This window comes from Neopelma chrysocephalum, unplaced genomic scaffold, assembly GCF_003984885.1.
Source record: "Neopelma chrysocephalum unplaced genomic scaffold, ASM398488v2 Primary Assembly neopelma1_23b, whole genome shotgun sequence".
NCBI lineage: Eukaryota > Metazoa > Chordata > Aves > Passeriformes > Pipridae > Neopelma > Neopelma chrysocephalum.
The window spans coordinates 13,952,829-13,980,270 of NW_020897692.1; the positions used below are offsets into that span (position 1 = coordinate 13,952,829).

At 36.2% G+C, this 27,442-nt stretch overlaps 1 protein-coding gene across 9 annotated transcripts in view; it reads right to left on the reverse strand.

Annotated features, from left to right (window-relative positions):
• ADGRB3 (adhesion G protein-coupled receptor B3) overlaps window positions 1–27,442 on the reverse strand; it is a 478,342-nt gene that overhangs the window by 17,559 nt on the left and 433,341 nt on the right. For 5 of the 9 annotated variants that reach the window (XM_027698015.1, XM_027698023.1, XM_027698059.1 and 2 more), the window contains 8 exons: window positions 24,949–25,015; window positions 22,713–22,798; window positions 19,176–19,274; window positions 18,674–18,845; window positions 10,644–10,739; window positions 9,194–9,233; window positions 6,241–6,884; window positions 5,969–6,082 (listed from right to left, as the gene is read on the reverse strand). In XM_027698015.1, coding sequence (XP_027553816.1) covers window positions 5,969–6,082; window positions 6,241–6,884; window positions 9,194–9,233; window positions 10,644–10,739; window positions 18,674–18,845; window positions 19,176–19,274; window positions 22,713–22,798; window positions 24,949–25,015 — 1,318 coding nt within the window. The remainder of the gene's footprint in view (window positions 1–5,968; window positions 6,083–6,240; window positions 6,885–9,193; window positions 9,234–10,643; window positions 10,740–18,673; window positions 18,846–19,175; window positions 19,275–22,712; window positions 22,799–24,948; window positions 25,016–27,442) is intronic. The other 4 variants (XM_027698080.1, XM_027698050.1, XM_027698070.1 and 1 more) reach the window with 2 other exon arrangements.

Consider the following 27,442-nt stretch of genomic DNA (forward strand, 5'->3'; position numbering starts at 1 on the left):
TGCAGAGACCCACCTGCAGCCCAGGGAGGAGCCCATGCTGGAGCAGGTGGATGCATGAAGGAGGTTGTGACCCCATGGGAGGCCCAGGATGGAGCGGGGTCCTGCTGGAGACCTGCAGCCCGTGGAGAGGGAAGCCCATGCTGGAGCAGGTTTTTCCCAGGTAGGACTTGTGGCCCCTGTGGGGGACCCATGTCGGTACAGCTCATCCATGAAGGACTGCACCCCATGGAGGAGTGACCCACAGGACAGCGTTTTGGGAAGAACTGTTGCCTGAGGGATGGACTGAAGCTGGAGAGATCCATTAAGGACTGTCCCCTGTGGGAGGGACCCCACGGGAGCAGGGGAAGGACTCCTCTCTCTGAACAGCGGCAGAAACAACAACTGACTGTAACCCCCATTCCCGTCCCCCTGCACCGCTGAGGGGGAGGAGAGAGAACATGGAAGGAAGGAGGGGTGGGGGCAAGGTGTTTTTAAGACTGTTTTATTTCTCACTCTTTGGCTCTTATCCTTTTTGTAATAAATATAAGTACTATCCTCACCTTGAGTCTTGTTTTGCCCGTGAAGGTAATCAGTCACTGACCTCTCCCAGCTCTTATCTCTACTCATGAATTCTTACCTGTTTTTTTTCTTTCTCTTCTCTGTCCAGTTCCAGAGGGGAGTGAGAGAGTGGCTTTAGTGGGTACCTGGTATCTGGCCAGAGTCAACCCACTGCACTGATTAATTACATTGGATACTCCCAAAAATATATTGCATTGTGCAAAATATAATTGAAACCAGAGATACCATATTATAGTAAGGACTATAACCATGCTTCCATTAATATTAAGACTTATTATAAGCAGTTTATAATTCACTCTGAGATTATATTTGAGATACAAGATCTTAGCCTGGGGAGGATTTTTTCCCAGAACAAATGTAAAGGAAAATCTTTTTTGGCCCTCAGAGATATAAAAGTGGAATGTGGATAGACAGTTTTGATTTAAAATGCCTTTTGTGTGTATATAACTGAAAAACACCCTAGTTTATGAATAGAAGATTATGTTGGCTATTAGTTCATAACATGAGCTAAACATAAAGCAAGTAAATTTTAATGAAAAAAGTGAAATAGCTTTTTAATGTGGGAATTTTATGTCTTTAAAATATGCTAGCAAATGTAGCACATCAACACAGCACAAACATAATTTCAGAGATCTCAATTTAAAACTATACTGGCAAATTATTGTGGCTTGCTGCTCCCTTTTTTTCATAAGGCAGCCTGCATTTGTATTTACTCAATCAACCAAAACCACTTGTTTTGTGTTTCTGAATGCTTTGGGGCAAAATGTAGCATTTCTTAAATGAACAACTATAATATAAAGTCTGCAATATATGCTGCACGTCGCAATACTGACTAAAATTTCAGTTCTTCTAAAATTTCAGTTCTTCACATCTTCAGTTACTAGAATCAGCTCTGCCTGATTCTAGTTGCATTCTGTAGGGTAACCTGAAAATAAACTGCATCAATTTCTGAAGTCAGAGGAATCTGAGACACTCACGTGAAAGAAAGAGAGGGTTGTTACAGGGCTAGGCTTCATTTCACTGAGAGACACAAAATTGGCCAGAGCTGTCTCCACAACTTATTGAAGAATGAAATGAGGAATGGGAGAGATAGAAATCTGAGATACACAATGCCTTAAAATAAATGCAATGTGGAAACAGGATAAAGAAGAAATTCCTGTGGTGCTCGTCTCTCTATTTTTGTTCTCTCTTATTTTATTTCTCATGTCATAAATCAAAATGACTTCACACCATTTTGCTTTTGTTTTGCCTGATGCTCTGATACTTTAGTGATGAGATTGACTATTTTAACTGTGTATTTCTTCTCTCCTTTTCTGTTTTTTTCTTATTATTATTTTAGACCTTGTTCCTTCCATGCAGCTTTTATTTCATTTTTCCGAATACTTTTATTTTAAGCTTATTCTCCATTTCTGCCATATTCCCCCCCTTTTTTTAATGTGTCTTTTTTCTCCTTTTTATCTACACCTTTACTTTTTCTTTATATTTCATTATCTTTCACATATCCCTTTATTTTCTCAACTGAACAGTATTTTCTTCCTAAAGTTCCTGTCAGTGATTTGGCCTAGGACCACAGAGTTGACCGTCTTTGAAAGTATTACGAGCTCTCATAAAAGAATACAGAATACAGAAGGATTATTTTGGTCACACAATCAAACTTACTCCACGTAAACATCTCATAGCAGAAACTGAGACAGAAAAATAAAGAAGGAAGATATAAGAATGGAAAGAGAATTCCAGTCCTTTACATGGCAAATAATTTGTGAAGTCCTTTCCTTCCTTTTCTTATAAAGCAGATGATCATTATTCCCTTTAATAAATGTTTCTATTGCCTGGCTTTGCATGTCCTTTGCCTTATAATGATTTAAAGTCTTTGTCTCTGTTCAGCTCTTTTCCATTTCTGCTCCCACTATACTAAGCATAGTTCCCTTGAAAGAACCCTTCATTCTTCTTCCACAAAGGTAATGATACAAGTCTCTTCACATAGTCCGGCAGCAGGTATCTACTCCCTCTTCCATTTTTTTTGCACAATAAAAACAGATGAATTACTTATCCTGGAGATATGTTGCTCACATCAGGTTCTTCCTCTGGATCTAAACTTCCCAACTTTACTCTGCATCTAAGTAGCTGGGAATGCAATACTTCACTTCAAAGTAATTTCATTTTAATGAGCACATCACTCTGAGTGTACATTTTCAAAACAAGATTCCAAAAGATTGTATTGAGTGTTTTTTTCATTAAAATCAAAACACTTTGAACTGAAGGAGCACACTCCAAGTCACTTTGATGCCGAGGTAGCAAAGCCAGTTCTAATCCATCCGTATAAGGGATGTGCAGAAGATTAGCCAGATGTTTGATTACTCCACCTCAGAAACTCTATGATGTATTAATATGCCTGACTGTGTCTATAATCGCATGGGTACTGTTGGGTACATACCAAATAAAATAAAAATCACTGATTTGCACATTGTGAATCTGCAGATCCTTAAATTTATACTTATCTGGGCTATACTTGTATGTAAATATTACAGCATTCTCAGACTATCTTTTGAAAACTGAAATTCTTCTATATAAAATAAAGCATGTAATTGTTCCCATCTAAGCATTTTCTTGAGGAAAAAAATGTGTAGATATAAAAGTTCGAGAAGAAAGTTTGTGGCACACTGTAGGATTCATCTGACAATTTAGGACATCTACATTTTTGATGTTCATGTCTGAACTACTCATTCTGACTTCCATTATGGAATCTGAAAAGCAACACCTGCACTGAGGCATGTGATTTACTTCATCCTGGAGCAGATGTCTAAAAGTGGCCTAAAAATGGCTATTTGTCTTGATTGACTCTAAAGGGGAGCCAAATATGAAGAGCTCTTTTTCCATTTTATACAGTGAATGCCTAAATTTAGATATCTAATGGTAGAGGTTGATGGATCCTCCCTGCAGAGTTAAAAGTCAGGATATACATTTTTTTTGCTGATACTATAGTTGTGTTCCACTATAAACAGAGGAGAGGAAAGCTTCCTACTGCTCCAGATCTTCACCTTTAGAGGTGGTCTAGTCAAGAAAACTGTGGGCAGGATGCTCTTGAATGTCCTGCTGCAGGCTTTGCTGCTCCATCATGTCAGAAAAACTCTGTCTTTTGAAAGGTCTTGCAATCTTCTAAAAAAAAAATAAATCACTTGAGCTCTCTTTACTTTGTTCAAGGCAGCAACAAAAGTTAATCCAGCTGGTCAGCTCCAGCCAATACCATTTTGGAGCTTTACCTCAACCCTTGCTTATACACTGCATATGTAAAAACACAGTCATGTTCTTTGTCTGGCTGGATCTGCTTATCAGGATCTGCTTGAGACGCTGATTTTATTCTATATATATTTTTTTATTGTTCCTATCTTCAATTCAGTGCAGCACATCTTTATCAGAAGATGAAGTAATGCTATATCATCAAGTAGAGTTGAGAACCACAAAGGCAGACACAAAAGCCGAAACAGTTCCTTTTATTTCTGATCTGCCCTAATATCTGTTTTTTTTTCATATAACATGAGATTATGCTGTCTTCAATGAGCTTTAATAACATAACTGCTTCCTGGACCAAAATACAGACTTCTAAACCTAAAGTGTTTACCAAGTTAAAAGAGACTAAATATTTACTATCATATATTATTATTTTTTACTACATTTTCTACTACATACTTATTAGTCTTTTCTGAGCATAAAAAGGATATACAGAATAGTGATTGAGATTTGGTGTGTACATCACATCTTAGAGGTAAACTTTAAATATGATATAAATACAGTTAAATAAATTTAAAGGAGCAGTACATTATACTCACAGATTTTTCAGGCCTCAGGAACTGTAATTTTGTGTAAGATGAAGTAAATATTGTCCCAATTTTTACAACTTGAATAAGGTCTACCTTTTTTTTTTTAGGTGTCCTAGATAACATTTGTCAGCAATGGAAAGAAAGTAGTATCACCAGAGAGTAATTTAGAGTGGATGGTATGGTGGAATGTATATCTATCTTCTCAAGGAATTATGAACTTTCCTCGTATATCTCATCCATATGTCTAATCTTAACTGGACTGGATTTGAGTCTCTATAGCTGACAAAAACTATCTGAAAGACAGTACTGTAGATAGGTGGGAGAGGATAATATTGGAAGTTGACCGTAGTTACCCTGCTTCTGGGTTGCATTAAATTTGAGAACTCCTGTGTACCACCTGATATCTATTAAATAACATACGTGAACTGAGGGCAGTTAACTCCTTTAACAATGCAAACTTACTTTGAAAGAACCTGTCTGTCTGAGCACTAAGTGGGCAAGCACTTACATTATCTTTTGGACATAATTTTGAAAACTTGTCCGAGTTCATACATATTCACTTTAACAACCACCAAAACGTGGATAATTTTTGATTACTGCAAATCCCCACATTTCATTTTCAATTAATTTTTCAGTTAAATCCAGTCTTGTAAAAACTTATTTTGGTACACGCTCAATATAAACAGAACTGAAAATATTTCACTTTCAAAGCTTGTAAAGACACCTCTTGAAAAGAAATTCTAAATTCTTCTGCCCAAACTCTCCATAAAACTTCAACTCCATTTTAAAAGAAATATCCGTTAAGTATGCACCATTTATGAAATATCAGCTACAGTTCTGTGTCTAAAAAATTGAACAATCAGGCTAAGTCTCTGTTTCCCTTCACAGACGGGTCCAAATACTTCAGAGTAATAGCTAATGGCTTCCAGATTGCACATACAGTAGAATTTTTTTCCACCTGTAACTTCTTTCAGAGAATGTGTCAGTACCATGTAATTCTCATTTGTCTTTCTCTTTCTCACAAAATGCTGTGTTTCACAATATTTGAAATGCTGGTGAAATGTATTTCCAATTCTTAAGGAGGCCCAAGTATGAAATCAACTCCACCTCACTGCTGGCTTTGCATAAGTAAAAGCTTAATAGGAATGGCAGTATTTGATGCTTAGGTCTTAAGAAATGATTTAAATAATTTTCACTTTCATAACGCTTAAATCTCACAGACAGATTGTAGTAATAACTGAAACCCTTTTAAAGGCTTTTCAGTTCACTTTTGCAATCTGACTGGAATCTAGCATACTCTACATGAAGCCCACCTGTACCTACTGCACACATCAGTTGTACCAATGCCTGCACACACATGCAAACAAAACTAGATCAGTAAATGGTGAACTATTGGATGGAAGAATCTAAGATTTACACTAATGAGAGCAGAATCAGACCTATCATATCTGAGACAGATATGATTGTCAGCAATAAAATGGCAAATATTTTCAACTGCATGTGCTTGCAGGTAAGGCCAATGATTAGCACTTGTATCTTGCAGGAATAGTTTTTCTTCTCATAGCAACACAGAATTTTCCAGTGGACTTTACCTGGTAGGTCACGAAATCCTCAGCAGTCGTGTGGAATGTTAAATCTCCAGAACTATATTGTTTCATACAGACTGGTTCTGAAACTTTAGTCTTGTTTTCTAGGTATAAACACTTCTGATAATAAGAGAAATATGAACAGCAGTGTATGATCCCAAACAACAATTTATACTGAATTAAAACATTAGCTTCACCCCTTAGACACAAGACACAATTTATTGTCTTATCATATAATTAGAACAACAGAGCATGCAATTTGTTTATGCACCACTGACCTCTAAAGAGCTCATTGATATTGTGGATCCAGTTTCACTTCTTGATAATCCTGCATTGTCATCCAGCTCTGAGGCAATGAAATTTTTCACTGCTGTGCGGGGCTCAAATGGCAAATTCTGCATATGTTCTTGGGTGGGAAGATGCTGGTCTAAATTGATATTAAATTGGTCCATTACAGAGGGATTCATATTGAACTCTGGATTAACTTTGTAGTGCAATAGCCTTTCATGAGGCAAGGTATCCATGCCTATATTCATTTTGCTCTCATCTTTCAGTGATGGCTGGGTATTTACTGAGCCCCGGGGCATGACTATATAATCACTTTCTATCATCCGTTCTTGAGGATGGACTATGTCCATATCTGCACCTCTCAAATTATCATCAGTGCATAAATACACAGTCCTCCGCAACTCACTGTTGTCTTTTTTCAAGCACTGATTGGCCAGTTCACTCATACTCATAGGCATGTGGAGCCCTGTTGGTTGCTGGATGATGACTTTGGAGATGATGTTTCCAGGCAAGGTTGAATAGCTCATTCCTTCAGGGTTTGGTCCCTTTTCCTCCTCTTCATCATTCAGTGAAATTCTAGAAAGTGTTCCTGTTATAGTAGCTGCTCTGCAAGGTCCAATGTCTTTATGCAGAACTGTGGGTCAGAGAAAATAATTCTTACAACATGAAACCATGTCTACCTAACGCTACTTGAGGCTTTATCTAGCAGCGCTTCCTTAACGAGTGCATCTTCTTAAATCTTTTTCTATCCAATTAAAAACTCTCATTTTATAAATAATTTTTAGAAAGAGCTTTTTTTGTTGTTTTTGTTCTGTTTTGTTTTTTTAAATCAACATCTCTTAATCTGCTGTGTACAATTGACACAGATTTCTGACTAAGCTTCAGTCATTTATATAAGTTAAAAACACTCCTTCATTTATTCCCACTGCCTTACATAGATATTAGGTGACTTACAGCCTAAGCAAAAGCCTGCCATGTGGAACTCATTAAGGGTTTTCCAAAAAAATATACTATGACATCTGTACTGCCGTTATTAACTCCACGTAACCTCCTGGAAAATGTCAAACAGATTGTAAGGCAGAATCATTTTGTCAATCCATTGTAATGACCTACCATAAGATTACAACCATGAGCATGTGTTCCTGAGCTCCTAAATGTTCCTTTTCACTGGCTTTTAAAAACTCTTCTCTGATAAATTATGTTTTAAAAAGAAGTGACAAAAGAATTACCACACTGGGAAGAAAATCCATTGGTATAAGAAAGAACATTTTGCTGCATCTGAAAAGGTTATAAAGGATATAAACATGTTTTATAGAAGAGTCATAACCCACTTTTACTGGGCTTATTCCAGCTAGGTGCAAGTATTTTCTGGTCCTGGTTGAAAATATTTTAATTCACACCAGTGCTAGTTTGCACAATAAAATCCTGCTCATGGGTTGAGACAGAAGGACAACTTCAAGTATCTCAGGTATTACATTTACATCCCTTCCAGCTGCCTAAGGGCTCTGATGACCCAGATCCCCCAGTCCTGTCAGTTCACTGCCTTTTTCCATAGCAAGCAGCTTATAAGGCACCCCACTCTTCTACATCACAGTAACTCTCATTTGTCCATGATGAAAAAACCAATTTACTTCTAAACAACGGTGCACAAATACCCGAACTCAGTGGCTGCTTCATTGTTTCCAAGCACCCGAACTCAGTGGCTGCTTCATTGTTTCCAGTGACACTTGTTAAGACATTTCAAACAGTGACCTATCCCGAAATTTTTCATTAAAAGAAAGTGAGTTTAAATGCTTATCTAGTAAAGCCTGCTCATAACTGCATTCAAAGTCCATCTCCTTAAGGATGCCTCTGACAAGGCTCCCCATACTGCAGCGCTATGTTATCAAAGGTAAGAAGTAGGAGCTATGTGGATATTGATTTTTGTCTGCACTGGATGGTGACAGACATGCATTTGTGTTACAATGTACTATCCTATTCCCTTCAAAATATGTGTGCATATTAAAACTGATCTATAGGGAAAAACTAATATCATATTGCAAGAAACTCAATTGGCAGTTTTTTAAAGGTGGGTGACTGGAAACCCAGACTTTACCTTAATGAGATCAGCTTTCTTGGCTCCCCATACAGCCAGCAAAAAGAGAGAGTGTTCCCCAGGTGGGTGATGCAGAACTGCTAAGTCAGGCTTCTGCCCTGACTCTGTGAAAAAGACACCCTCTCTCTCTTTCTCTCTCCATTCATTGAAAACTGAGGGTGTCTAGGCAGGACTGCTGCCCTAGGAAGAACTGTCCTTTGGGAATATCTCCTAGATTTATAAAGTTCTGTAGGGTTTAAATGGTCATTTATTTCACACTGTACTTTATTTAACCAAGGTTGGCAAATAAATTGCTGAAAATGTGTTATTTTTAATATGTGGAAGCAAACATAGCTGACTAATTAAAGATCACACCACTGAAACATCTTTAAAAAAACCAAAGTTGAGGAATGAAATTTAATTGCCTTGAACTATTGTGGATTTCACTCAGAGTCCTAACAAACCCTCTTTAAAATGAACACAAATTGATGCATCCTTCATATACATAGCTGTTAAGATACCCTATTTTTTGTTTTGTTATAGCAAAATGATTGTATCACATTTGCTTGTGTAACAGGGCAAGGAAAGTTTAATATGTTAAGAGAGGTCTTCTTTCCAAAACTATTTGCTTTCCAATAGACAATCACACTTGGTTACTTTTCAGCTGCTGAATTCTAGTTAAAGGCTTTTGTAAGAATATGAAATAAATGTATTCATACAGTGACATCACTTTTCACTTTTTCTTTTTGATTGCATTTATAAATATTTTCTCTAAGTGGTTAAACCCTGATTTTTTTCTGGTTTTCGCTTCATAAGAAACTAGTACGAGACTTCTTTTTATTGGCTAAATATTCTCTCAATGTTCTTACCTGACCGACAAGCAATGTCCACATCCTTTTCAAAATCAGTCTGCAATGAGAAACAATGAAACAGAAAAGCCATTATTAATTAAAAAATAAACCGCAATACATTTTTGGCAACTAGCACTTCCAAAATGTCCTACTTACAGGGTCACAGTCTCTTAAAAGTGGTTTCTTGTTGCTGAGAAGGTGAAGTGTATTGTTTTACAACAGCAGAACTTTACAAAGTTTCCTAAAGTATAACTGGGTGGTTTTCAAAGTATGCTGCCTGACCAGAAAAAATAAAATAAAATAGGTGGAAGTAGAATATATAATTTTAATAAAATGATACAGTGTGTAGTTCTTAATGTATATGGAAGAATAACTTCTACATCTCATCTAAGGATCTTCTTTAAGAAAGCTTTTCATAGTAATTTTATGAACAGAACTATGAAAAATAACCTGCATACAAATTACTGTGAATAAGTGTAACCCAATTAGTCCACCCTGTTTGTAACATCATTAATCTGTTATTACATGCTTATTTGTAATAAAACATTCTATCATTCCTTACTTCTTATGTAATCACATAAAATTTTTTAGTTGTAATAGAACAACTATTATTTATTTCATTGTGCAAATATTATTTGTAAGAATTTAGAATTAATTTTTTTAAAAGCTGGAAATCAAAGCACGCTTTTCCCAGTTAAACAAAACTATTTATTCTGTTAGAGAATTCAATTAATTTTTTTTTTATTTCCACAAGAAGTTTATTACATGCAAAATGTTCAATAAAACAGATCTCTTTCTTGCTTGTGGAGTCCAAACATTAAATTCTTTTTTTGAGTCATCATTTTTGAAGGGCATCTCCTTGATGAGTCTTGCGATTTTGCTGAGCCTTGTATATTTTTAGGGCCTGATTCTGTCCCCATTATAGTCAATGACAAACTGCTGTTGAAAGTGAAGAGACCAATATGTTGTCTTAATATACTACCTAACAATATTAGTAAATCCAAATTGACATACTGAGTCATTCACTATCTTCTTAATTCAAGACACTAAATAGATTCCCCCTGTAGAACCTCTAGCGCTTTCTCTGACTTAGTTTGAAAAGAACATTTTTTAAGGCCTCATGAAAGGAAGACTCCCAAATGCATCAGCACTCTTTACACCAACAGTAGAAAAAGTCATGATATATTATTAGATTACTTTCACATTCTCATGCTCTCATGAAAGAATGCTCTTTTGTCCTAAAGAGCACTGGTGAAAGATATTAATTCCCTGTGCTCCACTAAATAATCACACCAATAATTTAAAACTTGGTAAGAGATTTAAGCAAGCAGATAATGACCTAAACAGACTTATGCTTTAAAACAGTGTTAATATTTCAGCTATGCATACTTGCCACATATATACAGTAAGCTTTTGCTTTTGTCTAGGAACACTAAATTCATAGTCAAAAAAGAAAATAAAAGCTAACCATGATTTGAGCATGTCCATTAGGAAAAGAACTTGAAGAATCTGCATTGATTGGATCCTGGCAATTTCTCAGCCGACATCTGAATGCATCTTGAACCTGTGAAGACAATACTTTATACCAACTGATTCTTGTGTAGCATAATATAATCTACTCCTATTAGAGATTTAATTAAACCATATGGAATGCAATACATGATGGTTCTTTACCACACTTAATAAATCAGAAGCAATAAACATAAACGGCTATTTCTGCCATTTTTTACATTTGCTATATTTTGTGGCTGCCACAAATTCTGTCAGTCTATCACATCAAGAACACAGAGTTAGATTCACCTATTACCAGAATTAGCAAGTGATGATATGGTATTCAAGCCAAATCTGTCTTAGTGATAGTATTTGGCTTTGTCTTGTCATTCATTTTGATACAGGTCTGATAACAGGATTAATAGATACACTGTTAACCATTGCAAAATAAAATGTATCTTCTGGCCCATAAAAATAAGATTCTTGAAAGATAGTTCTTAACAGTTAGTGTAATCAGACACATGGTGCTCTCCTTTAAAGAATAAGTCTATTTGAAAGATACTACTGATTCTATTATAACCTCTAATTCCACATATTCCACACATATCATGCATATTCTCTAGGAGTAAAAGTCAGGTCAGAGAAATATCTTCAGTGTGAGCAAAAGAAGGAAAGTGGACTCTTTGCACAGCAACAGATTTCTTGAAAGTAGAAAAGGAATTCCTCAGAAATTAATGTTTACTTATATGATCCATAAAGTAATTTGAAGATTTGTCCCTAAAATACAATATATTTGAGGAATTATCTTGTCACAGGAAGGGCTATTTTTACTTCCATTTTGGGCAGAACATGTATCTAAAGAAATATTATTATGCAACACTTCTGTGAGAAAGATGTGGTTCAACAGAGAGGCACATTCAAAATGAAAACGCTGTTCCTGTTTGCTGACAGTAGAATGCAAATATATTTTACTGCTTTCTCAGGCGTACTACAATAAGGATGGCAAGGCAACTTTTGGAATCTAAAGTTTTACAATGTTAATGTTGTTTACAGAAACACAAGTGTCCATATTATATATGTGTAATCATATACCTGATTGCAAGAATGACTTGGAAAACAGGAACTTGATTGGGTGATCTTCAATCAAAACAAACTGATATAATTTCTTGTTTGAAAATGAAAGTATTCTCAATGAAATGCCTATTAAAAACTACATTAATTTATTATCTGTAAAAATTACTTGATGTCATAATCAGAATAATCAAAAGCGAGACAATTTCTTCTACTCATGGATATTTTGTGAAGAGCAGAAGAGGATAAATCATTAATTGTTCATGATGAGAAGCTGTCCCCTTTCAGTCCATCATGTTCTATTGCAAGTTGTTTAGGAGCTATCACAAAAGGGAAAACGAAGTAGAAAAAATAATTTTGTAATTACAAAGCATTATTTTAAAGTGCTCAACCATTAAATGAGTGAGTGCTCTGCAGTCTTGATAAGTGACTGTTGCAGGTGGAGAAAGCTAAATATAGAGCAGAAAGAAGAGTGAAGCAAGGTGGGAAGGTTTCAATTAATTTAAAAACACCAAGACTTACTACATGTGGTAATTTAAAGTGTGCTGTATTGAGACTCAGATTTTGATTTTAGGCACCACACTTGCCTTGGTTTTCCGTGTGTTTGATGTTAATTTAATTTGGCATCTCCTAGTTGCTGCAAATTTAATCCAAGTCTTCTCTCACTTTATGAATGCTGAAGTTAGGTCACACTTCAGAGTTTTATGCACTCGGATAAGCACAGTGAATTGACAAAAAATAAAATAAAAATTCCCTCCAAAGCATCCCCAGCTGTGCTGAATCTGATCTCAAGGCTTATGATGTTTGGCTCCAAAGCATTTTTACATCAGGACATACTGTTTGATCTCACTCTGTTCAGTGGGCCTCCTCATTTTTGGGACACTGTGTTGGTAGAGCTTTCCCAGTTCTGATAGCTCCAGACATCTCAAGCATTTCACATCCTTCTTTCACTATCTTCTGTATTTAAGCAGTGAATCTTAATTTTAGGATCCTCTTAAATACACATGCGTTTCTGAAGTGCAAGCAGCATATGATTTGAACATGTTAACAGAATGTCAAATGTAGCCATATTCATCATATTGACATATGTTGCAATTTCTAGGTGTCCTCGCCCAAGTCAAAACCAAAATGGTTGAACTTTCTAAATACCAGCTTAGTTTTCTCAAACTGCTTCTTCAAAATTGTTGTTTGAGTATGTAAAGGCTGTGCTGTCTTTACATTTTATGCATTTTACTTTGAAACATAATCTTGTTTTCTCTCCCTTCCTTTTAGCATCAAGAGACAAGATTTTCTTAGAGCCAGGCAGAGCAGGAGAGACAGATGTGATGAACGTGCAGATACCAGGGAAGTGGTTTCCTTAGCAACAGTAACCAGCTCCAAGCTTTTATAACTTACCCTCGCCCTACTCATGTACTTTTTATTTTTCTCCTGCAATATAGAAATGTGGGCTCTAGACACCAACGATGCATTTAATCCCAATGCTGTCTACTCTGCAGAGCACAGCTAAAGAAGAAAATACACATGGATTCTTCCCATCACCAGAATTAAAAGGAGTTACTGAGTGTGATTCAAATCAGCTTTACAGCATATTGTGTTCAAGCAGATCAGGCAAACTATTTTGCTCAGATGGAGAAGCTTCGAGGCTAACCTCTTGTAGTGGGTTTCTGTGGCTGGTTTTCGGTAGTGGGGGGGGCTACAGGGGGGGCTTCTGTTAGAAGCTGCTAGAAGCTTCCCCTGTCCCGTGGAGCCAGTGTCAGCCGGCTCCAGGATGGACTTCCTGCTACTGGCCAAGGCTGAGCCAATTAGGAGCAAAAATAACACCTCTGTGATAACATATTTAAGAGCAGAAGATTGTTGCGCAGAAGAAATTCCAGCCAGGGAAGAGCAGAGTGAGAACACGGGAATAAAAACATAGACACCAAGGTCAGTGCAGAAGGAGGGCAGGAGGTGCTCCAGGTGCTGGAGCTGTGGCCCCTGCAGCCTGTGGTGCAGACCTTGGTGGAGCAGCTGTGCCCCTGCAGCCCATGGAGGACCATCGGGGTGCAGAGACCCACCTGCAGCCCAGGGAGGAGCCCATGCTGGAGCAGGTGGATGCATGAAGGAGGTTGTGACCCCATGGGAGGCCCAGGATGGAGCGGGGTCCTGCTGGAGACCTGCAGCCCGTGGAGAGGGAAGCCCATGCTGGAGCAGGTTTTTCCCAGGTAGGACTTGTGGCCCCTGTGGGGGACCCATGTCGGTACAGCTCATCCATGAAGGACTGCACCCCATGGAGGAGTGACCCACAGGACAGCGTTTTGGGAAGAACTGTTGCCTGAGGGATGGACTGAAGCTGGAGAGATCCATTAAGGACTGTCCCCTGTGGGAGGGACCCCACAGGAGCAGGGGAAGGACTCCTCTCTCTGAACAGCGGCAGAAACAACAACTGACTGTAACCCCCATTCCCGTCCCCCTGCACCGCTGAGGGGGAGGAGAGAGAACATGGAAGGAAGGAGGGGTGGGGGCAAGGTGTTTTTAAGACTGTTTTATTTCTCACTCTTTGGCTCTTATCCTTTTAGTAATAAATATAAGTACTATCCCCACTTTGAGTCTTGTTTTGCCCATGAAGGTAATCAGTCACTGACCTCTCCCAACTCTTATCTCTACTCATGAATTATTAGCTGTTTTTCTTTCTCTCTCCTCTGTCCAGTGTTAGAGGGGGGTGAGAGAGTGGCTTTAGTGGGCACCTGGTATCTGGCTAGGGTCAACACACTACACCTCTCCTATCATTCTCTTTTCTGTAACACATACATCACCATCTTCCAATGCCCAATAAGAAGTTTAAACAGCGAGGTGAGGAAAGAAAAACAGCCCTAGGCTCTCTGGGCTAAGAAGACAACATAAAGCAATAATACCTAACCCTATTTTGCATTTTTTCTTCCAAAATTTCCAAATGGTCTATAAGAGGTCTTATGCTTAAGAAGCATTATATGTATTTGAGAAGTTAGGAAACAGAAGTATAGAAAGATTTAATTTTTTTCCACAAGACACTGAATTGATGGAGGAGAGAAACAGATGACACATCACATAATGCCGACTAAGACAAACACTTAGTCGGCTTCCTAATGCAGCCCTGTCACACAAGATCTTCAATACAGAGTACTAGAGAAAGGAACAAATGTTTCCATCATTTATGTTTATATCTAATTTTAACTAAGAGGAAAAATGGGGATTTTATATAGAATTGTAGAACTGTGTCTTTTTTTTAATGTAATGACGATAAAGGCATACTAAAGCAGGGCTTTCCTCTTTGTTTGAATTTCATGGTGGTATATTCCACTCCACTTTTTTTTTCCTGACACTCAGAATTATTGTTTTGCCTGTGCTGGCACGCTATAAATATTAGATCAATCCTGTAGGCTATAACTGAGATAGCTTTGTAGCTTTCATCAAGAGTGACAAATATGTTGGCAAGATTTCCCTGACAAGTACTGGCAGAGCTAAATGCTTTTGCAGACAACCAAAAGTAACAGACTATTCTTTCAGCTGGAAGGTAACCTGTGCAGTGCAAAGACAGCATTGCACACTCTGCATGATGGCCACTGTCTTGGCCTAAGGGTCTCTGGAGCTAGAAAACCAGACTCTCTAGAGCCGCATTGAAACATAGCTTACAGGAGTTACAACTCTTTCTGTGTAGTAGCTTGTTGCAGTGAACAGTTATGTCTTTGCTGCTGCAATCTGAACCAAGTAAGTGCAGACTTGAAACAAAAATTGTTTCAAGTGCATCAACTTTTACTCCTCTTCTTGAAGACATTTCTATTACTTTACTTTTCCCATATGAAAAATATTACTTTAATTAATTCCTCAAATGTTTTGTCCAGTTTGCAATTTAAATTTGGAGGACTAAAGAAGATTCATTGTGTTCTGTCAAATAAGAGGTCAATCAGCAATATGCTTAAGCTTCTTTGTCTTCTACCACCATCACTATTATTAGCTTGACTGGAGATAGTCTACTGATTAGTGAATAAGTTGTCTCTGTACATTTACTGCTCCCTAAGTTGGCAGGACTGAAGAAAAACTACTCCTCCTTTTTGACAAGGGAGAACCAAATCAAACCTTGGTGCTTTTCGGACCTCACTGGGAAATCTTCTCATGAAGCCATTTTTTTTAAATACTATGTAGACAGATTATTTACCCGTTGTATCAATGCCTTTCTTCTAGAATCTAAGTGTTAGAACCAGGATGAGTAACTGCTGAGACTGACTTGCTGGAACAACTCCTCTAAGAATTTAAAGGGAGTAATGATTCTTTGCAGTTAGATTTTACATATCTATATATCGATCTATCTCTCTCTCTCTCTATATATATATATATAACTGTGATTTGCTAAAAAAGTGGTAAATAAAATAAACCATAACTACCGATTGCCTACACATAAACAATGAAGATTCTAAATTCCTGTATGAACATATTTATAATCAGATATTTTTTCATATTGCTTGCACTAGAAACAGTGAGTTAAAATTGGTTCCAGTCAAGGTATCCTATGCGTTTGAAAATTGAGTTTACTTGTAGAAAATACTAATTCCACCTCTATCACTACAGTCCTCCCTGCAAGTATGGTCAGACAAGAATGTTTCTATGAGCAGTTCAGCGCTATCAAAACATTACCTGGGAATGAAGCATTGCAGCAAAGAGCTGTCATTAGAGTAAGAAACCTGTCTTTAATTCAAGGCTTAGGGAATTGTTGGAAGATGTCTGTTGATTTTCATCTTTCATCATTAGTCAAAATACATTTTTTTCCAAATAATCTTCTGCATTACTGCACTGATGCAGATTTCAATGTCTGATTTTTAATTTTTTTTAATTTTATATTTTATACAGTGCTGTGCTATGTTACATTTAGAATTTCTCATGAATTTTGGTCTGTTTTTTGACAAAATTTAATGACATTAAAATCAAAGACTGTGTTGCTGTGTCTCTGAATCCTTACAAAGGACACGAGGAAATGGAATTAAGACACAAGGAAATTGAATTAGAACATGAGGAAATAGAATGAACAGGGGAATTCAGATTGGACACTAGAAAAGATTCTTCACTCTGAAGGTGGTCAGTCACTGGAACATACTTCCCAGGGGAGTGGTCATGGGACCAACCTTATCAGTGTTCAAGGAGTGTCTGGACAACACTCTTAGTCACATGGTTTAGTTTCAGGAAGTTTTACAAGGAGCAGAGAGTTGGACTCGATGATCCTTATAGGTCTGTTCCTATCTGAGATATTCTATGACTCTGTGAAACATAATGCTGTCATACTGCTTTGGTTTTGAATGTTTCACATGCAACCTTGAACTAAAGATATATATTTTAAAACAAAAATTGTTCCCTAGGACAGTAAGTGGGAGGTGGTATGCACTTTCTAAGTTAATTAATAAATCCCAATGGATACACAAATTTCATAGACAGCAAAAACAGTATGAAACCACTACTCTTTCTACTGAAAATAGGTGCAGTGTCTTGCCATTTTACTAAAAGAATATGCAAAATGATGACTTTCAGTTCTAGATAAAATAGATTTGTCTTGAGTATTATCTTATTCTGCATATATTTTTATCCTGAACAAAAAGGAAAGTCAAAAGAAAAAGAAATGTATTAAAGGATTAAGCCCTTTCCAACAGGAAAGCTGACAAACTAAGAAATACAAACGTTCATCGCCTTTAACAGTATGACTTAAGGGGAAGGAATCAGCACAATGTGCCAATTTCTGCAAGTTATTGATTTTTTTTCTTTAAAAATTGAAAACTTAAATCTTTGATAAGATAATCACCTATGCATTCTGTGCAGGATAGAGACATAAAGCTCATGCAAAGTGGTGCAGTACTGAAAGACTTGAATAAATTATGTTATTCATAATTATTTTTATTAATATACTAAATTTCAGTGTTTCAGTGTTTCAGTGTTAAAGGGTGTCAGTGGAAAGGGAAACCACTGTGTGAGATTCCTCACTTGGAGTTGACAATAAACCCTTTTTGAAACATCTTTCTGGTTGTTTTAGCCCCGAGGTCCTTTCAAATAACTCGTCAGTCACAGGGAACCATGCTGGACAGGATAATTTGGTTTACTGGTGTGGTAAATATCCTGAAGCTGATAAATGACTAACCCACAGATATGCTAGTGGACCAGGACTACTCTCCAGTCCAGCTCCACCTGCTCATTTTTGATAGACAGCCCCATTACCACAGATCTGTCAACAAAGCTGTTATGCTACTATTCTCAAATCCATCTCAATAAAAATGTGGGGTTAGTTAGCAGGTTAGATAGGTTAGAGAAGCTGTCACCAGAGCCAGATTAAAGAGCACTTGTGTAAGAGTTCTGCCCTCAGATTTCAGTGGTGATGAATCCTGAGGCAGGTGGCACTGAGCTGTGAAGGGCAAGCCAGGGCTTGTCCTCACTGTTCTCAAAGCACTCATCTGTCTTCATCCTTGCTGTTCCCATAACTTTAGTATGTACCTGAGTTTGTAGAATGGTATATCTTCACGAATATAACACATCATCTCCTTGTGGCCTCTTTCAGGGTCAGTATAAGCAGAAATAATTTTGTATTTGAATCTATTTTACAGAGTGTAAAAATCCATAGCTTTTTGTCTTCAGAAAGGCATTCACATTCACATTTCCATATACTCACAATATTGGGAAAGCCTAACACTTGAAAATAAACTGTACTCGCGATTGATCAAAAGACACCTTGAATTAGTTGGTACAGTTTTATAAAGACATTTTGCACTTGGCATTAACTGATCTTCCCCCTCTCTCTTTCACTCATTCCTATACATCTCACCATAAAATACCTTACTCTTTCCATGAAATATATTTCCACAGAGTAAGCTGTATATAACATTAAAGAGCAGTTGAGAGATCAACAGGAGCATAGCCCTTCAGAAAAACTGGGAAGCCATTCCTCACCTCCCTTCGGAGAATACAATGGACCATGACAATAACAAAGCCTTGCAACGAATCAAATACTGCAAAAAGTATCTGAAATAATATTGATCTTTTGTCTGTCATGGCCAGAACTGCAGACATCCAAGTCAGGGCTAGAAGTGGTAACACCACACAGGAACTCCAAAGGGATGCCCTATTGAAAAAAAGGAGAAAAGCAGCATTGTAATATGGTAAAAAATTAATGAAAACTCACTATTAATATAAAACATATTTAAGGATTTTTTAAATCAATTTAACTTGAAAATCACAGACAAGAATGTAACATTCATACTTTATGTTCTATATAATATCCTGTATTCAGTTAATAAACACAGTTGCAATTTCTTTATTTTTTGTTAAAAAGTATTTAAATGTGCTTAGCACTATATACAGTGTTAGCAAACACAGTTTTCATCATCAAACTATTGTCTCACATGCACTGTAAAAGATTTGTAACAAGAAGATGTAAATGATCAGGACTAACATGGCATTACTGGCGGTGGTGGCTGACAAAGCTGTTGTTGAAACTACTCCACACTTGGCACATTTGAGCGTCAAACCGCTATGAGGCTCACTCATCTGACTGCAAACAAACAGAACACCCACAAAAAGAACAAAATATTGAATTGTCACCAAAAAACGTTGCTACTGAAATTTAGCTTTTAAATATCACGTAATGCAGAAAAAGTAAGTAGGTTTATTCAGAATGAATGCTCTATGTTGTTGCAAAACTGTACTTTGTACTTTACATTATTGTTAGCTTTAAATGTTAATGCTATGGGGCTTTATTTCATGCAAACTCTATTTCTTCCATTTAAGCTAAAAAAGGCCCCAAATATCCAGTACTGCTCAGTACACTGAAGTAAACATAAGCACGTGCTAGGGTAGACACACAAAGTGAAATCCCTCTATTCAGACCTGCTAAAAGACTGTTGCATCCAAACTTGCTTGAGAAAGAGTATAAGACACATAAAAGAGGAGTGCAAAGTATGAACCATTACAGAGCATTAGTAGGTAAAGAAAACCGCAAAATTTATTCAAGCTTCAAATCAGTATGGGCACACTGTATAGTCAGATTTATAACTAGTGACCTGCACGGCCCACTAATATCTGGAGTGGTTTTATTCATGCCATATGAAGGTCTGAATACAGGGCTTGAAATGTATGGAATCTGATGAAATAAATATCAGTTGGTACCAAAAAAAGTGTGACCTTTCTGCTTCTTAATAAAACACAGTACACAAGCATTAAGCTCAAAGCATTTTGTACGGACAATTGTACCTTGGCACCTGTCAGAAGAGTTAAAGGGCAAAACGAGGAATTTAAGTTTTCTTTTTCATATAGCATGCATTCAATGTCCCGACACAACTAAATAAAGATTTTTGCTATTCCTTCCCTTTCTGCTGTCAGAACCAGGAATAACCATAACTGACTGAGATGCAGCAGGAAGGGTGCTTTACCTATGCCCATCTGGAAAGTGATCAACATGGTAGGTAACCCTTCATTTTGTTTCCCAGTTATTTCAACCAACAGAACTGCTTGTTATTGCCAAGTCCAGCATTCCAAGACTTTTAACATACTGCCCAAAACAACATTTAACTCCGATGTGTTCCATTTTGATAAAACAAATGAAGAATTTCCATAAAAAAGTGCAGTATATTTCCCATAAAAATGCAGTTTCTTCCGTAAAAAACAGTGTGAACTCTGATCTTTTATAAGATGATTGTGGGGTGTGAAAATAACACAGTGAATCCACATCCATTTACAACAATTAAAGATATACATTAAAGAATGAAGTAGAAAAATGCCTCAGGTAAGCATAAACTAAGCTTGGAAAATTACCTTCTGTCTTTGCCTGGCAATACTTCAACGTTATCAGACAGGATTATTCTTTTTACCTCTAAAAAACGGCTTTGAATCTTTCAAATAATAATAGAATTTCATATGGATATAACCCAAATACAAATTTTCTGGCTGGACCTATATATATGCTATCTCTTTTGTCAGGAAAATGATTGAGAACATGACTTAGATCCATCAACATTGTTTTCCCCCATGTGTTTATTCTCCATATGCTTATTAAGGTGGTAAAAGGCATATGGAGATAGTATATTTTGCCCCATTCACGTGCTTTAAATCCTACACCTGAACTTTTGACAAATATAAGCCCAATGTTTGCCAGAAAGAATGAAGTTGCCTTTCTGAGCATGGCTGGCAAGAGATACCTGAGAAAGGAGTGACAATCATTTTTTAGTGGAGGTCAAAGGCTGAACCAATTTCCATGTTCCAAAGAATAACTCGAGATCTGCCAAGCAGTATCAAGGAATGCTGTTGCCAAACCACCATCTCATACTATCATACAAGTTAAGATTGTTTCTCATTACGGTATCTACATGTTCTCCCAGAATAACTGGATTATTTGTGACAGAATAATCTCTACTTCTTTATCCATTTATTTTAAAATTAAATTATTTTTAAGTAAAATACTTCTTTATTAAGTTGCATGACTAGCAAGCAAGTTATTTGTTTCATCAGGAAAGTAAAGTACAAACAAATAGATTTCTATGGTCTACAATTGAGTAGCTGGAAAAATACCGATAAATCTAAGTTTGAATATCTATTCAAAATATACAAAGCCAAACCTGTGGCTGCTCCAGCTCCTTATATCACTGGAATTAGAACATATGTGAATTTGAATTGGTTATTACTAAGTCATTGCTACTTTTGAAATAATTTGGGTAGTTGTGTAATATTATAGATTTCACTAGTGTTATTACAGAGTTAGGAATGCTGATGGAACAAAACAGACAAAAAAGTAAGGTTAAGAAATTACTACTTTCTAATGAAAAAGTAGGAAAATGGAAGAAATAAAATTAAAAGTTTTGGTACATGTTTGTTAGACAATGGTGAAAGAACTGAAAACCAGAAAGACTTAATTGAATTAATATTAAATAGAATTCACACCAGGTGAAGTATTCATCATAAATGTACTCATCTAACCAATGAACTGGACTTATTAGGAATGCCACTGTTAGTTACACAGTAAAATAATTAAAAGTGAAATTGCAATAAATTTACCCATAGCAGTAATACACAGTAAAATGAAGATACCATTGCTTAGCATTGTTAGCAATGCAAATATTGGTGGAGTTAACTACAAGCTGACCCAAAATACAATACTAGAAAACTTAACTGTAAAAAATCATTATTCAAAGTATAAATATAGTTTCATAAACATTAAGAAGGTGATGATGGACTTGTGAAATATTTTTCTCCAACATGCAATGAATCTAGGTTTGCTGCTGTGGTACTCCAAATCGTTGTCATCCACTGAAAAAGTTTCTGATACCACCACTGTCATAATTCTTTCTTCTCACAATAACAAACAGAATTTGAATGTAAATGCAAGTAGATAATAATACTACATTTACCTTTTTATATTTTCCACTTCGGAACAAATTTTTTTTACTTTGAAATTCTGTTATACTAATCTAGAAAATACACCTGTGCAGATGTTATTTGGATGTAAGAAGAACAGCAAATTCTTAACATAGTCAAAATGGCAGAATAACATTGACCTCAATAAGGGATATATTGCTGTAAGATATATTTTATAACAGTTAACACAAATTAATAACATACCCTCCCATAGTCATTAAATTTGCCAGCTAGACAAAAACAATCAGTTCCTTCAATACACACACTTCATAAAACACTTTTCCTAATTGCAACAACTTTACATGTGTAACCATCTTGTCGAACCTCTGCTCAGATTTGTGTTATTCTCATTTTTATTAACTTAATACTGTTGTACTTGTGTTTTATTATGTTTAGTTTGTTTAGTTGCATTCCGCCAGGATAATGCAACAGCAGCTTTTGAGATTAATGGAATCTGTTAGACACACTGTTACACTGATATAAAAGTTCACAGCACTATCAAATGTATTTTTGGTGAATATCTGTAATTTAAAATTGGTCATAAAATTTTAATATGCTTTAAAATAACCCAATTGTTGCTTACCCCGCTCTGTGTTTGAGTTTTTTATCTAGGATTCCATCTCTGGAAACAAGCTTATTAAATACCAAAATGCCAATCACCATGTTGACCTGTCAAACAGAAAACAAATAGTTGATCTTTCAGTACCTGAAAGAAAATATCGTATCCTGTTACTTCAGAATAAGGATCTTACAGGCCTGAAAAATGCCTCCTCTTTTCCTTTAGAAATTGTGTAGCACTGCCCCTGACCACACCAAAAGAGGCCATATTCTCAAATGGGTAACAAATATGCACCCTGCAACAGGCTTGTTTTTGACTCTTGAATTCTGTGTGGTATCAAGCTATATTTATGTACATGTCTGTTGGCCAGACATGGCTTTAATATTTTGTCAGTTTTAATTGAAACAATATATCCTATTCCCGGAAAACCATTGAAAATTTGAGTTGTGTGCACAGGGAAGAGCTAGTCAGAACATATGATGACTCTAACCATGTTCGTTTTTAAACATTTGTGTCCCATGTGGGTATTTCCACTTATGCAGAACCAGCCTGTGGTTTTCCATTTGTCACTTGTCTATGTCTCTGTCTATGTCACTAGTCTATGTCATTCACCAAAATGCCAGTTTTGAGCCTTATTTGACTGCAGTTTACTATTTTTGTGGACCAGATGAATTCCTGGGTAAGTCTGCTTAGCTCCATTAAAGTAAATGATCACATACATGGGTTGAAGATCTAACCTAAAAAAATTTAGAGTGTTTCGGCAGTCAGACTTTGGCACTTAATGGACATACTAATGGCATTTAATGGACAACTTAATGACTGTTATTATCCATTTGCATTATTGAAATGAACTCTATGAACCTGTCTCTACATGGCCCTGCAAAGAGGTAATACCAATTTTTGAATCTACTAAATCAATGTTCCTCTTTTTTATTTATTAGAAAAGGATAATCCTTTTTTCCTTTCAAACAGGTTTTTCAATACCTGTGCCAAAATACCTAATTGTTACTAGTCTGTCCTGCCAACTCTTCTTCAGCTTTATTTTCAGCATTAATATTTTTCAGCTGATGTTATATAATTCTTTGGCTTCATACACTTAGGCTTAAGTGGCTGCATGGAACAGCTCCTTCCACAGCTACTAGCTAATGGTAGGGCAAACTGCTAATGTGAACTTCAAACATCTCTGAACAAAGACTTGCCAATTACACAGAGAACATACAGTTAGTTCCATGTGAAAATTATGACTGGCTTTTCGTAAACATCCTTGGCTCCTCTACCATGACTGTGAGTTGTACAAAAGGATCCTGGCTTGACTCCAGGCAATGATGAGACAAACTCTATGGGAGTAGTAAACACCCATTTCAGGAAAATTTATGTAGCTAAATAGCTATATCTTTGATGACTAGTAAGACCGATTCCCTTTTACAAGGGAAAATCAGAAATAACTGGTGCTGATAGGACTATCATAGTATAAAATTGATGGAGTGGAAAGAGGAATTAGAATCAAAATCTGTAAGGGAAAAATGCTAAACAAATTATTGTGAAAAATCCATACAGACTGCAGAGCAGATGACTGATAGCCGATGGCACAGGTAGGATGCAATTTATCTTACCCTGAAGTAGACAGTTGAAATACTTCTGATGGTTTGAGCTCTAAAAGTGTGTATTTTTCTCCACTGACAATGAAATATAGCTGGGATAACTAGCTTAGATGCAGAAATCTACATTGCAGATGTCTACAATCGGGCACAAGTGAATCCTACACCTAAATGCATTTCCAGAGATGTGGAAGATTAATACATAAACAAGAAATTTTTCCCAACTATGACTTTTTTCTTTGCTTTCAAAAGCAGTAGCCATGGAGAACTTGCTGGCTGGTTCCACTCCTTCTGTTGCTTTTGCTGGCACAGCAATACACTGCTAAGCAGCACTCTATCAAGAATGTCACTGAATTTCACAAGGAAGTGACAATTGCGTAGATGCCACTGATAATAACTCAGTGATGCCTGTAAAAAGTTTTCTGTGCCACTAATCAGTACATTATTCTTTCACAGCTTAATGTATAAACACGGAAAATTAATTGGTATAAAGTGATATAATTGAATGAATCATGCATTCAAAATACTGAAGGTATGTCAAACAATATTAATCTCAGTATTTACAGCAAAATGCAATGTTACTGTATAGCTAAGCTTTTATAATTGAAATAGCACTTTCCATCATTTCATATGAAAATACTGGAAATTATATTAATGTTTACCAAGACAACAGCAGCTGCAGGTCCAACAAAAGCATAAAGTAGTCCTCCTTCCAGAGACAGCCAACAGCTGTAAAGAACATTAGAGAAGAACTAATACAAATTAAAAATAAGCATAACACATTGTCAAAAAAACAATAATTACTACAGCACGAGATTTTTTTGACATATGAGATTCATATGCACACACAAAAAAGAAATGCTTTGTTGATATGATGATGTAGAGAGCTGAAAGGCTTTTCCATTACCAATTGTTAATGTTTCAAAATCTTTAATGTCAATTATATATAAACCGAAATGCCTAAAATGCATTAAGAGCACAATAGAAAATAAATTTGCAAGTACTTCTTGAACCTCCTTTAACCACGTATGATGAGTTAAGTGAACAGGCCTTGCCAAGCAGGTGTCTACAAACATTTCCAGCTTACCATGTCTGATAGTTCTATACTTAAAGAAATGAAGGGTCAAGTACCTGTAATGTAGAACTTCGGAAAAGAAAAGGTTTCTACATATCCTGTCATTCAATAATTGCTATTAGAACTACATCTTCAAGACAATATTCCCGTTAGAGAAAAATCATATAAGATCTAACTGTTCTGTATTCTTTGGAATATTTTGCAAACAATTTAAATGTATGTTTTAAAGCATCTGAAAACTGTATTTTCTGGAGACCTACTAATCTCACAGAGTTTGTCATACCGCATCAGAGCTTTCACTGAAAACCATCAGATTTCCAAACACAGAGCACTTACAGGATCAGATTCTAAATATTTGATATACCATGATGTAAAGCTTTTCATATCAGCAAAAGATCAGGAGCTTCACACACTGAAGTAAATGCAGCTGTGCTATTTTCCCAGTGATTACACATTCAAAGAACTGCATGTTTATTTGAATGCATGATCACACCTACATATAAGAAAACTCAAGTATATGCATTCAAATAATTTACTTGGATCTCACATCCAGAAACATTCACATCAGAATCATATATATCTTCTTTATTTTACAGTAATGGTTTTGTACTTTTGAAAACTAAGTAAATTAAATGCAAGCACATCATAATATTAATGGTCTGTTAGGGCTGGTATTCTCACTGCGAAGAATAAATTTGTTTTCCACTGCAATGAAGCCATGTGAAAATTGTCACATGAACCCAAATGCACCGGTGTGCTAAATTCTGGAATGATAATTGGATGCAAATAGTTCCTATCTGCCATGGTGTTAAAAACTTAATACACTTCAAGCTATTATACATCCTAACTAAAAAATCAACTACAAGAGTAATGTTCAATTTATTTCTGTAATGTCAAAAAAATGCTTCCAAAATTTTCTGCATTTTTTCTTGCTATTTTTTCCAAAGCTAGGTCAGGTATGGTCAGAATCTTTCTGAGAGTGGGAAATGTATTCATAGTGCATTTCCTCAGCAGTATGAACTTTTAAACTTATGAAAGGTGATCGCTCTGCGTAATTAAGATATGTAATTAAAATTTTTGTGTTAATTGGGAGACAGAAGAATCAGTTCATAAAAATAGTTGATGTATTGTATTTGAAAGTTAATTTCAGTTACCTGTGCTGGAAAAAGTATCAGGAAGGTTGTTTTTTGGTTTTTTTTCCTAAATAAAACAAAACCAGTTTCTACCCTAAAAATCTTTAAGACCAAAGGAGAAGTGTTCCTTCCCTTTCCATGTCCTCAAGTAAAACAGTTGCTCAAAAGAGTGATTTCCATTTAGAGGCAGAACTGGAAAAAATGTAGACGTTGTCCTCTTTTCTTTACACAATCTGAATTTTCAGCAGTCTGGATTTTCACTAATGTGTGACATCATTATTGTAACATATTTGACATTGCCTAGTTGATGGCTCTGAAATTCACTTTTTCCCATTCTTTTTCTGTTGAAGACATTCTGAAGATAGATTTTCTGGTGCCCTTACAACACAAAGCAATTGTCAATTTTTTACTCTTTTTTCCATCTTCTTTTCTATTTCTCTGCTCTGATAGCTTTTTTTCAGTGTTTTATAGTTGGTTTTATTCTATTCTCCTGTTCTGTCTTCTTTCTCCCTGATGTGCACATAGCAGAAAGCCATATAAATTGATTAGTATTAAGAGCAGCCACTGGTGGTTTTATAGGATCATGCTACATGGTCATAAAATTCTGCTGAGTGATGAAGTATCTGTACACTTGCTCCTGTGTCCTGTACATTTTGAGAGTTGTTTGATGCTCTTCAGTAGTACGGTTCCTTCTCTTAAGAGAGCATGGCAAGAACATGACTACAACAGAATTTTAATTTTTGCTGATATAATGAATTCCTAGAACTAGTACTGAATGTAAACATGAGTAGTTCATGCAGATTTATTAACTATAACATGTAGTAGTGGTGCTTTCATAGCTGTGATCACCTGAAGAGAGGTAGCAAAAATATTTATTAGTCTTACAGTAACAGCTGAGAAAAGCTATTGAGCTTTTGGACACACATCTTTTTCAGACAACCTGAAATA